Genomic DNA, 16,205 nt, shown 5'->3' on the forward strand with positions numbered 1-16,205 from the left:
ATATATATATATATATATATATATATATATATATATATATAATGCAATTTATGCAAATTAGATTTCTTTGTTTAAATACAGTTATATAATATATATGATTTATGCAAATTAGATTTCTTTGTTTAAATACACTTATTTAATATATATAATTTATGGAAATAGATTTCTTTGTTTAAATACATTTATTTAATATATATGATTTATGCAAATTAGATTTATTTCTTTAAATATATTTATTTAATATATCTAATTTATGCAAATTAGATTTCTATGTTTTTTTTATTTTACTTAATACATTTATTTAATATGTATATATATATATATATATATATATATATATATATATATATATATATATATATATATATATATATATATACTTTATGCAGATTAGAGTTTTCAGTTTTTTTTTTATTTAATACATTTATCTTATTTATATGAACAATTTATATATATATTTTTCTATTTTTATGGTTTTTGTTTTGGTTAGAATGACCAGAACTGAACACTCTAAATAACTAAATAGAATGTAAACATTAAACAATGAATAATATGCATCACCCGCCTCTCTTCTTAAAATCTATCCTCTCCTGCATTAATATAAGCCTAATATTTCATTGCCAGCATAAAGAATTGATTTTCCTCTGCTTTCCTCGACCCACAACAACAGACCTGTGACCCATTTTAAGGTCATGACCCGAGATATTAGCATTGGCCATTAAAAGTACATATCGATCAACTACTAGCGTCGATGTTCTGAAAAACATTCCTGCAGTAAACAATACAAATGAAATATGACAGAATACAGATACCAAACCACGCTGATTCTCACGAAACACAAAATCCCCAAAGTGTATTTCTTTTTTATTACTGCAAGGCATCTTGTGATACAGTATAAACGTGTCTTTGTTATTCAGCAAAAGTGGAAGCACCAGATTCATGAATTCAGGAAAGAGAAATAGGCTTTGGGTTCTGTACTAATGCTACACTACGTCTAAAAACAGTGAACTATCCGTATACCTCGATCATATCTCCATCCTACCACAAAAGGCAAGCAAAAACAAAGAAGCAGACAAAAAAAGTCAGTGCTTTGCAGTATGATTTGTCTGATGTAAGCTTATTTCTTTCAGATATTTTAGTAGTGGAATAGTTATGAATACTGAAGGTGCATGTTTTTGGTTAGAACTCTTACCTCTCTGTCCTCCTCTTCTCCAGAGGTGAATGAAAAACACTGCGATTTCTAGAAGAGAAAAGAAATAACGCTGTCAACATACAAGCTGCACATAAAAAAATAAAAATTCACTTAACACAATATATGGAGGACCAAACCTGCCAAAAAAAAAAACATATATAAATAATTTATTTTGATTTTTTGTCATTTTGATGTAGCTTTTTGTATTTGTCTACAGTTTTTATAAAGTTCTGTTTCAGTCTTATTAATATTCATAATTTTTTCATGTTATATTTTTCATTTTGGTTGAAGTTTTTGTTTGTGTTTTTGTGATTTTATTTGTACTATTTGTATTATTTGTATACAATATATATTTTTTTATTATGTATTATTATAATTATCGACAATAATACATTTTATTAATAGTCTGAATTAGTTACAATTCTTAAATTCTGTTTTAGCAAGAGACATAAAGAGAGATATTGAATTATTACAATCTGTTAGTTGTATAAATAGTTTAAATTATTTTAATGTTATACTTTTAATTTAGGTCAACATTTCAGTAGAGCTGGGTGATTATTCGAAAGGCAGTCAAAATCGATATTCAGAACCTATAATCGATCAAATTTTTCAATTACTTTATCATGTGACCCCGCTCTGTTAGCCTTTGTTATTACTTTGCACTACATTGACGATGATTGGAAGCTGCACCAGAGATGCCTTGAGACGGCATATTTTTCATTACATTAAAACAACTATTTACATTCAAATATTTGTTTACAGAAGTTTCAAGAAATCCACTGTTTAAAATGATTTTACAGGTTATACAAGAGTTATTTTATTTAGAAGAGATACTGCCTATTTTCACTTTTAATATGAAAAACATAGAAAACTTATTTTGTTTCCAAAAATCTACTATTATTTTAAAATCAGGTAATGCACCCTTCATTCAAAACTTTGTCACCTGTGATATGTGAGCACATTTACTGTTCAAAACTTGTCAGTAAACTATGAGGAAAAATAAAATAAATAAATAAAATAAATAAATAAATAAATAAATAATAATCGTTCATCAATCGTAATCGAGTTAAAATGTTCAATTAATCAAGACTTTGATTTTAGGCCAATTTGCCTAGCCCTATGTTTCAGCAATTATACTTTAAATATTAGTTTATTATATATATATATATACACACACACAAACACAAACATGCATTATATATGTACACTGGGTACGGAAAGTATTTAGACCCCCTAAATTATTTTACTTTTTGTTATATTGGAACCATTTGCTAAAATCATTTAAGTTCATATTTTCTCTCATTAATGTACACACAGCACCCCATAATGACAGAAAAAACCTTCTTTGGAGTGCTCAGGACCTAAGACTGGGCTGAAAGTTTACCTTCTAACTAGACAATGCCCATAAGCACACAGCTAAAACAATGAAGGAATGGCTTCACAACAACTTTGTGACTGTTTTTGAATGGCCCAGCCAGAGCCATTACAATTGAGCATCTCTGGAGAGACCTAAAAATGGCTATCCATCAACGTTTACCATCCAACCTGACAGATCTAGAAAAGATCCCCAAATCCAGGTGTGAAAATCTTGTTGCATCTTTGCGAAAAGTCTCATGACTGTAATAGATCAAAGGGGTGCTTCTACTATTGAGCAAGGGGTCTGAATACTTAGGACCAGGTGATATTTCAGTTTTTCTTTTTAAATAAATTTACAAAAATGTCGACAATTCTGTGTTTTTCTGTCAGTATGGGGTGCTGTGTGTACATGAATAAGGAAAAACTTGATGATTGGCTGCAGTATTACGAAAAGTGAAAAATTTAAGGGGGGTCTGAATACTTTCCGTACCCATTGTATATGTGTGTGTGTGTGTGCGTGTATGTACGTGTGCATACATATATATATATATATATATATATATATATATATATATATATATATATATATATATATATATATATATATATATATATATATATTATTATTATTATTATTATTATTATATATTATTAGATTAGATTCAACTTTATTGTCATTACAATTGCAATAGCAGCAAGTGCAGGCTATAGGTATAAGTTAAAGGTTAATTATGGGTAAATTATGGGAAATATTTACAGACGGATGTACTATGATGTACTATCCCCAAATCAGGGATTTGTAATAAGAAATGGACATAAAATACATGTGGTTATTTGCTATAACAGGAATTACAAATATATATATATGTATGTGTGTATACAGTATATAGATACATGTGTGTGTGTGTGTATGTCTGTCTGTGTGTTTGCTACAATTATGTGCCAAATTGCATGTATTTGCAAGCCTGATGTTTTTTTGGGTCACTGTGAATCAAACACAACATGGAGAGAAGGAAAACAATGAAAGTAGATCTAACTCTGGAAACAACAATGACAAATATATCATATATTAAAGCATCATAAGTAATAACCTCTTGATGTATCGCTCACTGATCCATCGGTTCTTGCCTAAAGTATGATCAGAGCACTTAAACCGCATGAAGATCTGTGATAAGGGCTCACGCAGCATCAGGATCAGCCTAGGAAATCTATTTAGGTAGCTTGAGTCCTAATCCAACCCACGTCACGCAAAGATCTTCAACTCATATGACTTTTATAGTTAACATGTTTTCTGGTGCGACTGAAGTGTACACACTAACCCATTTACTAAGTGGATCAATAATTAAAAAAGGCCTATATATTTGTGTAATAAATTTGTTCATCTAACATTAGGACTTTCTCATCTATTTTCACACATGTATGTTTGAAATAGGCATGGGATGATCACTGGTTTTAAGGTTTAACGCGGTTTGGAAATTATTAATAAAAATATTTTAGATTCAATACCACACAAATGACATATCAAATGTGTTTTAAATTAGGCATGGACCTGTTTAAGTTTGTGAAGGTATGATAACCTTGGATAAAAACATCACTGTTTCACGGTATTGTGATTACTGCTCTAAAATAAGTTATTTTTTGAATGTCTTAGTAAAAAACAACACATTCAGGGTTCATTCACATTTTTACTACGAAATTTCCATGACTTTTCTAGTACTTTCAAGTAAATTCTCATGTTTCATGTAATATCTACATCAGTGTTTCTCAACCCTGTTCCTAAAGGCACACCAACAGTACACATTTTTAATCTCTCCCTAATCAAACACACCTGAATCAACTTATCATAACACCAGAAGAGACTCCAAACCCTGAAGTTAATGGGTCAGAAAAGGGAGACATCCAAAATATGTACTGTTGGTGTGCCTCCAGGAACAGGGTTGGGAAACACTGGTCTATATGTACGTCGTAAATCATAAGAAACGCGTACATTTATTACAGCATATCATAAAACAAGAAATAGTTTCAATTTATTTTTATATATGTAAAATAGATGCTTACACAGCATTAATAATGTGAGAGCATGTTTTTAGCCAAGAAAAGAAAAAAAAGTAAAAACATTCATTCATTCATTTTTTTTCGGCTTAGTCCCTTTATTAATCTGGGGTTGCCACAGTGGAATAAACCGCCAACTTATTCACCATATGTTTTATGCAGTGGATGCCCTTCCAGCTGCAACCCTTCACTGGGAAACATCCATACACACACTCATTAACACGCATACACTACAGACAATTTAGCTTACCCAATTCACCTATAGCACATGTCTTTGGATTTGTGGGGGAAACCAGAGCAAACCGGAGGAAACGCACACGAACACGGGGAGAACATGCAAACTCCACAGAAGTAAAAACAACTAACCTCCATTCCAATATACAGAAATTTGTCAAACTAATTTTAGGTAATCCTAATAGTTTGTTAAACTAGTAATAGTAGATAAATCTACTTCTATTATAAAGCTTCGAACACACTGCACTTTTGCTCCATAGACAGAGAAGAAACGGAAGCACGTATGACAATTTTCGCATTTCACTGCATTCGAAAGTTCAAACTTGGTGAATTCTTACCTGCAAAATTACATCAGGTGATTGCGTGAGAACAATGGAAGATAATTTAAAATAAGAAATTAAAAATATGGAGCAATCGCTCACTTTTATTAATGTCTATTCACATTGTTTAACCCTGCCCCTTTTCGCAGTGCCGTATGACAGAATTTTGCAAGCACAAGCTCTAGTGTGACCGCAGCTTAAGTCAAAAATGGACATAAATGTCTGCTAAATGACTAAATGTAAATGTCATTTCCATTACTTTTCCAAAACCTTGTGGGTTTTTCTGTTTGTTTCCAAACTTTTCCAGGCCATGTCAAATTCCATGACTTTTTCAGGTTTTTCATGACTGTAGGAACCCTGACATTTTCCCCATTTAACACAATATTCAGCAGAATTCAACGCTAAGGATTTTTTCTACTGGCCCGATTGAATCAGTGGTTCAGATTTTTACCCTGCCATTTCTGCCCTGCCAAAATTTTCACTGGCCCCACCAAAAAAAGAAGTTATTAGCTATTTCTTGGCCACATATTTACATAATGTGTCAAAAATAACGTCTGTGAATCTAGAATTTAAATATTTAAAAAATGTTAAAATATTTAGCAGTAAAATATAGCAGTATGGAAAATGTGCAGGTATTTTATTGCGAAAAAAGGTGACTGACTTGCCAAACTGATGGCAAATCACTTCATTCTGTCTACTGTCTCGAGCGTCACTCACGCTGGCCATGGGCCATCCTTATTGTTGAGCCCTGTACAGTATTTAATTTTACACATTTTTCAATTTAAAATTTACATTCGTAACATTTTGGAACAGTAAACATGTTAGGCTAAATAATTTAAATAAATCCACAAAAAACAAAAAAAGAAAAAGAAAAAACCCACACATTTTAAAAATGTTTCCTTTGTGTTTTGTAAACTAACGAACCTAGCAGAAGTCAATGATTTATTTCAATTATTTAGCCTGACATGTTCCAAAATATTATAAATGTGAATTGTAAGTTGTAAAATGAAATACGGTATATTGTGTTCAATGATGAAAAATGTGTTGTTTTTTACTAAGACATTTAAAAAATAACTTATTTTAGAGCAGTAATCACAATACTGTGAAACTATGATATTTTTATCCAAGCTTATACCATCACAAACATATACTGGCCCATGCCTCGTTTAAAACACTTTTGATATGTCATTTGTTTGGTATACATCTAAATACTGTTATTAATTAAGGCCCAAATAATTTGGACATGATTAAATAAGGATAATCATGTGAAACTTGTATATTATTATTATTATTATATTAATATATTATTCCTATAACAAGTAATATGTGTTTATTTATAAGTAATAAGTAATTTTATATATAATATATATGTAAGGCATATTTTAAGAGCATTATGTAATAGCTTTCTGTCAACATAAAACAAAATAATACCACAACATGAACCTTTTCTTTTTAATACCACATAAGTATGGTATTTTATATCCCATTCTGCTATATATTCGTAGTTTATTGTGAATATTACCTACACAAAATGTGTTTACTAGAGGAGTTGTTGTAATGTATTTCATTTATGACAACATTTATTATTCTGATCCGTTATGACGGTGTTTCACATGAAATATTAATAAAACGGAAGACATATTCTTGTGTTAAGCAACTCTGTGTAATATTTACAATAAAACATAGATAGTACTAAACGAGAAATACTCTCCTTCTGAACAAAACACTGACATGGATGATTTTAAAACTGTCTTAATGTTCATATCTGTAAGTACCTCTTTATTATATGTCTGTAGAGCTGTCAGTGCGGCGTCCTGGTCGCCCGTTTCCATTTTCTCTATGATGGCATTTAAGTCCATTTTCATCGCTGTTCCGCCCTTCTGCTGTCAGGAAGAGCCAAAAAATCACGTAAACACAGTCAGCTTCAATCCTCCAGCTTTATCTGGGCGATCCTGAAGCTCCTGGATGATGCGATTATTGAGGGAATCGTGGGATTTGTAGTGAAGGCTTAAAGATGGACAAGTCCCGCCTTTTGAGCAAACGTTGGCGGTTGTGATTGGCGTAGATGTATGATCGGCGTTTCATCGAGCCAATCATAGGTTGCGTGAACGAGACGCGCCAGCCAATTAAGATGCAGGAGGGTCGACTATGCGTTACGAATGAGGAGAATGATGAGAAATGTAGTCCAAAAGCTTAAAATTACATAGGTCATTATATAGGTCTTTTTTATTATAAAAGATATAAAAATAGTCACCCGGCCGGGTCAGTTGTCATATCTGTGTGGAGTTTGCATGTTCTTCCCGCGTTCGCGTGGTTTTCCCGCTGGTATTCCGGTTTCCCCCACAGTCCAAAGACATGCGGTACAGGTGAGTTAAATAAGCTAAATTGGGCGTAGTGTATGTGTGTGTGTGGAAAAGTGTGTGGGTGTTTCTCAGTGCTGGGTTGCGGCTGGAAGGGCATCTGCTGCGCAACGCATATGCTGGATAAATTGCCGGTTCATTCCGCTGTGGCTGCCCCAGATTAATAAAGGGACTAACGTTAAGCTGAAAAGAAAATGAATGGATGAATGAATAATCGGTATAAAAATAAATAGCTTAACCAAAACAGTAGAAACACATTATTATGAAAAAGTAATCAGACTTAATAAAACAGATATTTGTTGTTTAAACTGAAATTTAATAGTAAATTTATTAATTTATTATTTCTTCCATTTAATTATCATTTTATGCATGTATTTTTTATTTATATGTAAACTATATTGGTATACAATTTATTTATGTGTTTATTTATATTTGTTTGTGTTTATTTATATTTTATGTTTATTTATATTTTGTGTTTCTTTATATTTTGTGTTTATTTATATTTTATGTTTATTTATATTTTGTGTATTTATATTTTGTGTTTATTTATATTTTGTGTTTATTTATATTTTATGTTTATATTTTGTGTTTATTTATATTTTATGTTTATTTATATTTAGTTTATTTATATTTTATGTTTATTTATATTTTGTGTTTATTTATATTTTATGTTTTTTATATTTTATGTTTATTTATATTTTTATGTTTATTTATATTTTATGTTTATTTATATTTTGTTTATTTAGATTTTATGTTTATTTATATTTATATTTTTATGTTTATTTATATTTTATGTTTATTTATATTTTGTTTATTTATATTTTATGTTTATTTATATTTTTATGTTAATTTATATTTTATGTTTATTTATATTTTGTTTATTTATATTTTATGTTTATTTATATTTTGTTTATTTATATTTTATGTTTATTTATATTTTTATGTTTATTTATATTTTATGTTTATTTATATTTTGTTTATTTATATTTTATGTTTATTTATATTTATATTTTTATGTTTATTTATATTTTATGTTTATTTATATTTTGTTTATTTATATTTTATGTTTATTTATATTTTTATGTTTATTTATATTTTATGTTTATTTATATTTTGTTTATTTATATTTTATGTTTTTTTAATATTTCATGTTTATTTATATTTGATGTTTATATTTTGTTTATTTATATTTGATGTTTATTTATATTTTTGTTTATTTATATTTTATGTTTATTTATGTTTTGTTTATTTATATTTTATGTTTATTTATATTTTATTTTATGTGTTTATTTATATTTTATGTTTATTGATGTGCTTATTTATTATTATTATATTTATTTATTAATGCATTTATTTATTTCCGAAGCCTATTTATTCATCCACTTTTTCTTGGATTTCTTTTTGCTTTCTTTTTGCTGTAACAAATCATAAATAAATAATTAACGATAAAGGCTAAACAGTATGTTTATAAACATTTACAAAAAAGCTTAAAATAATTTTTTTTTTAAAAATCTAGTTACAGTAAGAACAGAGTAATACATAACATAGGGAAGTAGACCAGTTTACAAACATTAACTGTGGTTTTATTCTAGTAAAAGAATAGTAACCATGTTTTTTTTGGCCCATTGGATATTACTTGTATAACTACATACTTTACTGTATTTACTGCAAATACCATGGTAAAACTATGCTTGATGCAGGAAAACCATGAATTTGTTGTTATCGTGGTTTAACTACCGGTAAGTAAAACCATGGGGACTTTTCGTAAGGGAAAGATGATTTTTAATAGATGTTAATGGACCATAATATACATAAATAAATAACATAGAATTGTTTTTTTTATATATTTTTTCCAAAAAGTGTTCTGGGTTCAACAAGAGCCTATTTAGTAGTTAATAAGCCTAAACAAAAAAAATAAATCCATGCTAATAATGCCTGAAAATATACAGGGTAACATGGTTTAAAATGATTATCAAATAGCAAAGACCATATTTTAATGATACACAGTCTATAATTTAATAAAATTGCTGCATTATAAAATCACATTTTATAATGAGGTATTGCAAAATATGATTATGAAACACAGTATTACAGTGCTTTTTTCCCTTTGTTAACTTATGTTTTAACTTAAATGAGTAAGTTATACAGTGGGGGAAATAAGTATTGAACATTTTTCTAAAGGTGTTGCTGACTTTTTCCCCGGATGTTGGTAACAACAAAAGAAATCCATACAAGCAAAGAAAACAAAACGAATTATTTTATACAATAAGTTATGTGTAATTAAATTAAACGACACAGGAAAAAAGTATTGAACACATGAAGAAAGGGAGATGTAAAAAGGCAGTGGAAGCTCAGACAGCAGCTGAAATCTCAGTGTAAGTGAACATTAGCTGCTTCAGTCCAACATCTAAGTTATCAGGATGATGAAGATAAAACCAGGGTGGACATTTCAACAAGACAATGATCCAAAACACAGCCAAGGAAACTCTCAAATACTTTCAGAGAAAGAAAACCAAGCTGTAAAATGGCCCAACCAATCACCTGATTTAAATCAAATAGAGAATACAAAATAAAGCTCGCATTTGATAGTTGAGACCCACAGAACTATCAAGATTTTTACACTCTGTTGAAATCTGTGAAAAACCCACGCTTGAGCAATGCATGTGACTGCATTCTCTATATGAGAGGCATCTTTGAGCTGCCATCACCAAAAAGCCTTTTATATAAAGTATTAAATACATTTCAGTAGTTCAATACGTTCTTCTTGTGTCACTTCATCATTACACAAAATGAATTTTTCAGATTTTTTGGTTCTGTTTTATTTTTTATTTTTGTATTGTTTGGGTTTTTACCAAAATCTGGTTCAATTTCATGTCAAAAGCTCCTTTATAAATACTATTCCAAGGAAAAAACATGACGTGTTTAATACTTTCCCCACTGTAGGTTTATATATATTAATAAATGTTTATATATTTTATCAATAATTCTAAAATATTACAGTTGTATGTTGTATGCAAATTCCCCAGTTTTTTTCTGTTGAAGTTAATGAAATATTAAACATACAGTTTCATTGCTGGTTAAACATATTTAAGCAGAAAATTCTCACTGTCATTGTACTAATGTTAGTTTAAGTCATAATGTAATAATGTTACTTTAAGAAACACTTCCTTTCAATTCCATTTGCATGTTTACATTTACTTTATAAAGCGCTTACGTAAAGGGAAGTGCTTTGTTAAGCACAATGGCAAATAAATCACATCTTATCTATTATCTTTGTAAAAGAATTGGGTAGATTCTGCCCAGGCTGTTCTGAGGATAAATTTAGACCTTAAAAAGTACCTTCAAAACCATATTAGCATATTTAGCACAGAAGAAAATTACATGTAAATGTGGCAAAGGATTACTGTTACCAAACTGAAATGGTAAGCGAATAGAGGATCGTATGCAAATGAAATGAAAAAAAAAAAGGCAAATTGGCCTACCAACAGAACTTTTGATCACAAAGAATTTGTTTTTGAGTTTACATGAACTTTAAATGAAAATTTGATCAGCCTGAGTGAGTCGTTTTACAAAAAGTGTTCCTATACTGACCTCTAGTGGTTACAAACCTGCTTTACATGTGATTAAAAACCAAATAAATCTATAAACTTTGAACTATCCGCAATATTTATGCAACATTGGCAGTAAGTTAAGGAAACTGTTTTGAGGGAGTCACAGACATGTTTCCAAGCGGCATATTTAATCTTGGTTAGCAAAAAAACCAACAAACCATTTCCCCATTCCACTTATTAGACATGATTAATGAATTTAGTAGGCTTATACATATTGTCAATGAGGAAGTTACCTCTAATTAAATGTTTTAAAGGTGTTTGATATCATTTCAGGGAGTTTTATCTCTCAGCATATGAATTAGCCTACAAATTACAAAATGAAAGTTGGTTGTCATCGTAAATACCTTGTAAATGCTTGCAGGCTTACTAGTACTGGGTTGACCCACTGTTGCCTTCAGAACTGCCTTAACCCTTCGTGGCATAGATTCAACAAGGTACTGGAAATATTCCTCAGAGATTTTGCTCCATATTGACATAATAGCATCACTGCTGCAGATTTGTCGGCTGCACATCCATGATGCGAATCTCACTTTGTAAGAAGTCTACATGGTGAGATCATAAAAATCCATCCTCTGATTGGTGTTTTGGACATTATTGACACTTCCATTCAAAGAATAACTGTAAAAGAGTATACTGTACAAATAATAGTATTGAAAGGATTGCTAAACGTTTGTCTTTAAACAAACAACATAAAAATAAGTCCTACAGTGGCCATTCCTATAATACTTTACTGGCTGTTTTAAATGCCAGTAGTTGAACAGCAGGTATAGCTGCACTGTATAGTAAATGAAGAGGAAAGATGTATGCCTAAAGTGACACAACATATGAAACACATATTTAGTAATCAAAAACTCCTAACAGGTTATACATCAGTTTATTTGCAAAAACCGCTGCATTGTTATGAAGTTTTCAGAAATCATGTCAGTTTTAACCCTTTAACAGGCACAGTCTCAGAAATAAAGGTACACGAGCTGTCACTGGGGTGATACCGTTTCAAAAGGTACACATTTGTACTTGAAGGGTCCATATTATTAGTACCTACAAATTTTAAGAGGAACACTTATGTACTTTTTAGGTACTAAAATGTACCCTTGAGGTATTAATATGAACATTTTAGGTACAAATTTGTACCTTTTGAAAAGATACCACCCCAGTGACAGCTCACGTACCTTTATTTCTGAGAGTGTACCTTTGTAATCAAGTAAAAGTTCATTTAATTTACTCAATTTTAAAATAGAAACAGAATTATGCAAAAGTATTGTAATGAGATATGCACAATGTTTGATTAGTTACATTTAGTACAATACTAAACTGTCTGCATGAACACTTTGCATAGGCAGGATTTTTGCCAGTTCACGTGCGTAGTGGAAAACAAACACTTAAAGGTGCGGATATCAATAATGAAAATGTACTTATCAGAAAATACTTACATAGGGAGAACATGCAAACTCCACACAGAAACGCCAACTGGCCCAGCCAGGATTTGAACCAGCAACATTCTTGACGGTGCTAACCAACCCAGCAGGCAACCCACAATGTCATAAGACGTTAATATTAGGTTAGAGTTAGGTCATGACGTCGGGTCACCAAAATTCAATGTCTAGCCAGAGTCTAAGGACAATGTTATTCTGATGTCCAATAATGACGTGAAATGACGTTGATATTTGGTTGATTTTAGGCTTCAAGCCAACATCTTAAACCAATGTCATATTGATGTCAAATACTGGCACTTATTGGTCAGGTATGGCAACCAAAATCAATCGTCTGATAGGAATCATAGTGGTAACATCCACAAAACGTCAAGCTGTAACATCACTAGATGCTGATATTTGATTGTTTTTAGGTTATGTTGGACTTTGGACACTGATGTCAAAATGCAATGTTCCTCGACGTTGGGGTACAACATCAATCTGACGTCATGTTGACGTCCTGTGCCCTGCTGGGAATAATCATATATATATATATATATATATTATTTAAAGGTAAAAAGCACATGTTTTCCTTTAAAATATGACATAAATTATGGTGAAAATAATTCTTTCTCTTTTTCACTTTATTTGTCACTTATTCCACTTTTGCTGTCTGCATTTGGGCCGTTCACTGATGACTAACTCAAAATGCTGGACTGAGTTTCACTGTATCAAGTTCAGCTATAACTGTGAATTTCAACTGTTGTGTGATTATCTGAAGACATTAACTGACTCACGCTTAACATTACCTTTAAAACACTGTCTATTAAGATAGATTAGAACAATACTAAATGGAAACGTTTGTTCTCAAGTCAAGTCTGTTATTGCGCATCTAACCTTGTTTATCAGTCTGTAAGCCTCCTGTCAATTTACTGTCATTTTTACTTCCTCTTATGTAGAATAATCATTTTGATTTTTTTCCCAAAGATTCTCAACAAGGAAATAAGTCGACCTGATGCTGTTGATATTTGCATGGTGGGTTAGTGTCATTTGCCCTAGTATGCAGGGGAAACCCCTCTCTGTGGTATGCGGCATCTACTTCTCTGCGCACAGGTTTCACCAGTTCGGTGTGTAATCATTTGACAGGAGGAATTAAATTACAAAAAAAAAAGAGAACAAATATTCTGATTGAATGAGACACATTGTCTGGAAACTAAAGTATAATGTCTGCAACAAACTGATAGTCTACGATGCTGTCGCACTATTTTATTGTTTAACAGCAAAATAGAAGCAATTAAAAGATTAATTAAACAAGTGTGAAACCTGAGCAGGAAGTCTTTTTTATAGACTCATCATACGTTAGTTGGAAAGCATATTTGAGCTATAAAGTAAATATTAAATAAAATGATCTAGCAAACAGGGCCATTACTGATATCTAAATGCTACGTCACACATAGGTAGACCTATATGTGTTGTTATTTTAGGTGTTTTCTTTCAGAAAAGTAAAGCAAGTCACTCCAAAAAAAAGCCAAAAGGTATTTTCTGTCAAAACTAATTTAATGTTACGTTGTGTTGTCCTACTTACAGTGTGAAGGGAAACACTGGAGTTGACGTTGCCTCAAAAAACCTTTTAAGTGTGCTGTTCACTTAAAAATAAGAACTGATAGCAAAGTTATCGAGAAAAAGTATACTTAAACTATTACTTAGTTTACTCTAAAAATTCTGGTAGCCATTGACTTTAAGTCAGTGTGTGAACTGGAAGACTTTTGTTTCAGTACGTTGATGTACCAGCTGAAACTGAATGGACCCTTTTCAGACTGTTTTGATGCGTTTAAGAGTCATCAGCATCTAAAATCCTTTTGTTTTGTTTTTTTAAAAACCTTATGAACATTTACACTCACTGGCCACTTTATTAGGTACACCTTACTAGTATTGGGTTGGACCCCATTTTGCCTTCAGAACTGCCTTAATCCTTCGCGGCATAGATTCAACAAGGTACTGGAAAATTCCCCAGAGATTTTGGCTCATATTGACATGATAGCATCACACAGTTGCTGCAGATTTGTCGGCCGCACATCCATAATGCGGATAATCCATAATCTCCCGTTCCACCACATCCCGAAGATACTCTATTGGATCGAGATATGGTGAGTCATGTTCAGGAAACCAGTCTGAGATGATTCGCGCTTTATGACATGGTGTGTTATCCTGCTGGAAGTAGCCATCAGTAGATGGGTACACTGTGGTCATAAAGGGATGGACATGGTCAACAACAATACTCGGGTAGGCTGTGGCGTTGACACGATGCTCAGTTGGTACTAACGGGCCCAAAGTGTGCCAAGAAAAGATCCCTCACACATTACACCTCCACAACCAGCATGAAGCGTTGATACAAGGCTGGATGGATCCATGCTTTCATGTTGTTGATGCCAAAATCTGACCCTACCATCCATTTTTACAGAAATCGAAACTCATCAGACCATTCAGACCATCAAACTCATTCCTGTCTTTAGCTGACAGGAGTGGCACCTGGTGTGGTCTTCTGCTGCTTTAGCTCATCCGCCTCAAGGTTGGACGTGTTGTGCGTTCTGCAGACTTCGGTTGTAATAATTATTATTTTGCATTTTGCTATATTTTAATCTATTTCTGTTGTAATTGTATTTTAAATTTAATAGTTTTTAAATTAATTTTAGCAGGAAGGTTCAAAAAAGGGGAAAAAAATTACAACTTTGATTGTACAAAATGTTTTGTTAAAGCTTGAAAGCTCAAAGTCACAAATAAATGTTTAAAAAAATTATGGTTTTATAGTCCCTTATATTTTTAGTAATATTGTGTAAATTACAATGCGTCTTCAAACTTCAGAACTTTCCCTCATTAAAGCTACTAATTAAGCAAAAAAAACAAACAAAAAAATAGTTTTTTTTTACTCTTAAATAAGAAAAACACAAAGAAAAGCACAGCCTACATTTGGTCTAGCCCACTGTATAACGTTTCACATCGGTTAAACTTACAAACTCAAGTTCACCAGCTGCCAAGTTCAACTTAAAATGTTGAGTTTCACATTAAATATAACTAATGATCATTTATTGTTTCAAATTATTTATTTGAGTTAAAACAACTTATTATGTTACATTATTAGGTCAAGAAAACTCATAAAAACTCAATAGACTTGTCACTGGTCCGTTTTACTGAACCAAAAATATTTCATTGTGAAAATATTTCATTTTTGTGTGAACTATCCCTTTAAGCCAGTCACTAAACATGCAAAATTGACAGCTGTGATTGGTCCCGGCCATCAGCTGAAGTAATGCACCTCATTCGAGACCTCAAAGAGATTTGTGAATGTTAAGCGAAGAGATAAGATGGATCCAGACTACACAGAACAAGCACAAAGCCTCCTCAGATCCCAGATCAGCTGATAGACTGCTTTCTGTTGCCACTGTCTTTATAGGTGTCGTTATCTGCCATCACTTCCCTGTTCTGGAGGCTGCATCTGATGATCAGCACGCTTTAAATATTGAACGGTGTGAGCACAACACACATTCAAATTGGGCCATAATCTGGGTAGTGTGTTAGATGTTATGTCTAGTTTAAGCATGGAAAACAGTACTATGTCAAGCTAAGGACAAGAGCACTGTAAGATAAAATGTCCATTGGAAATATATTAAATA

General features: G+C 31.4%; 1 protein-coding gene across 1 annotated transcript in view; it reads right to left on the reverse strand.

The window, feature by feature from the left end:
- The window catches only part of ric8a (RIC8 guanine nucleotide exchange factor A), a 29,458-nt gene extending 22,344 nt beyond the window's left edge, over positions 1-7,114 (reverse strand). Inside the window, exons 1-2 of the mRNA XM_056452310.1 lie at positions 6,930-7,114; positions 1,193-1,240 (exon numbers count right to left, since the gene is read on the reverse strand). Coding sequence (XP_056308285.1) covers positions 1,193-1,240; positions 6,930-7,019 — 138 coding nt within the window. The 5' untranslated portion in view covers positions 7,020-7,114. The remainder of the gene's footprint in view (positions 1-1,192; positions 1,241-6,929) is intronic.
- Positions 7,115-16,205: the final 9,091 nt, after the last annotated feature.

This window comes from Danio aesculapii, chromosome 25 (assembly GCF_903798145.1).
Source record: "Danio aesculapii chromosome 25, fDanAes4.1, whole genome shotgun sequence".
Taxonomy (NCBI): domain Eukaryota; kingdom Metazoa; phylum Chordata; class Actinopteri; order Cypriniformes; family Danionidae; genus Danio; species Danio aesculapii.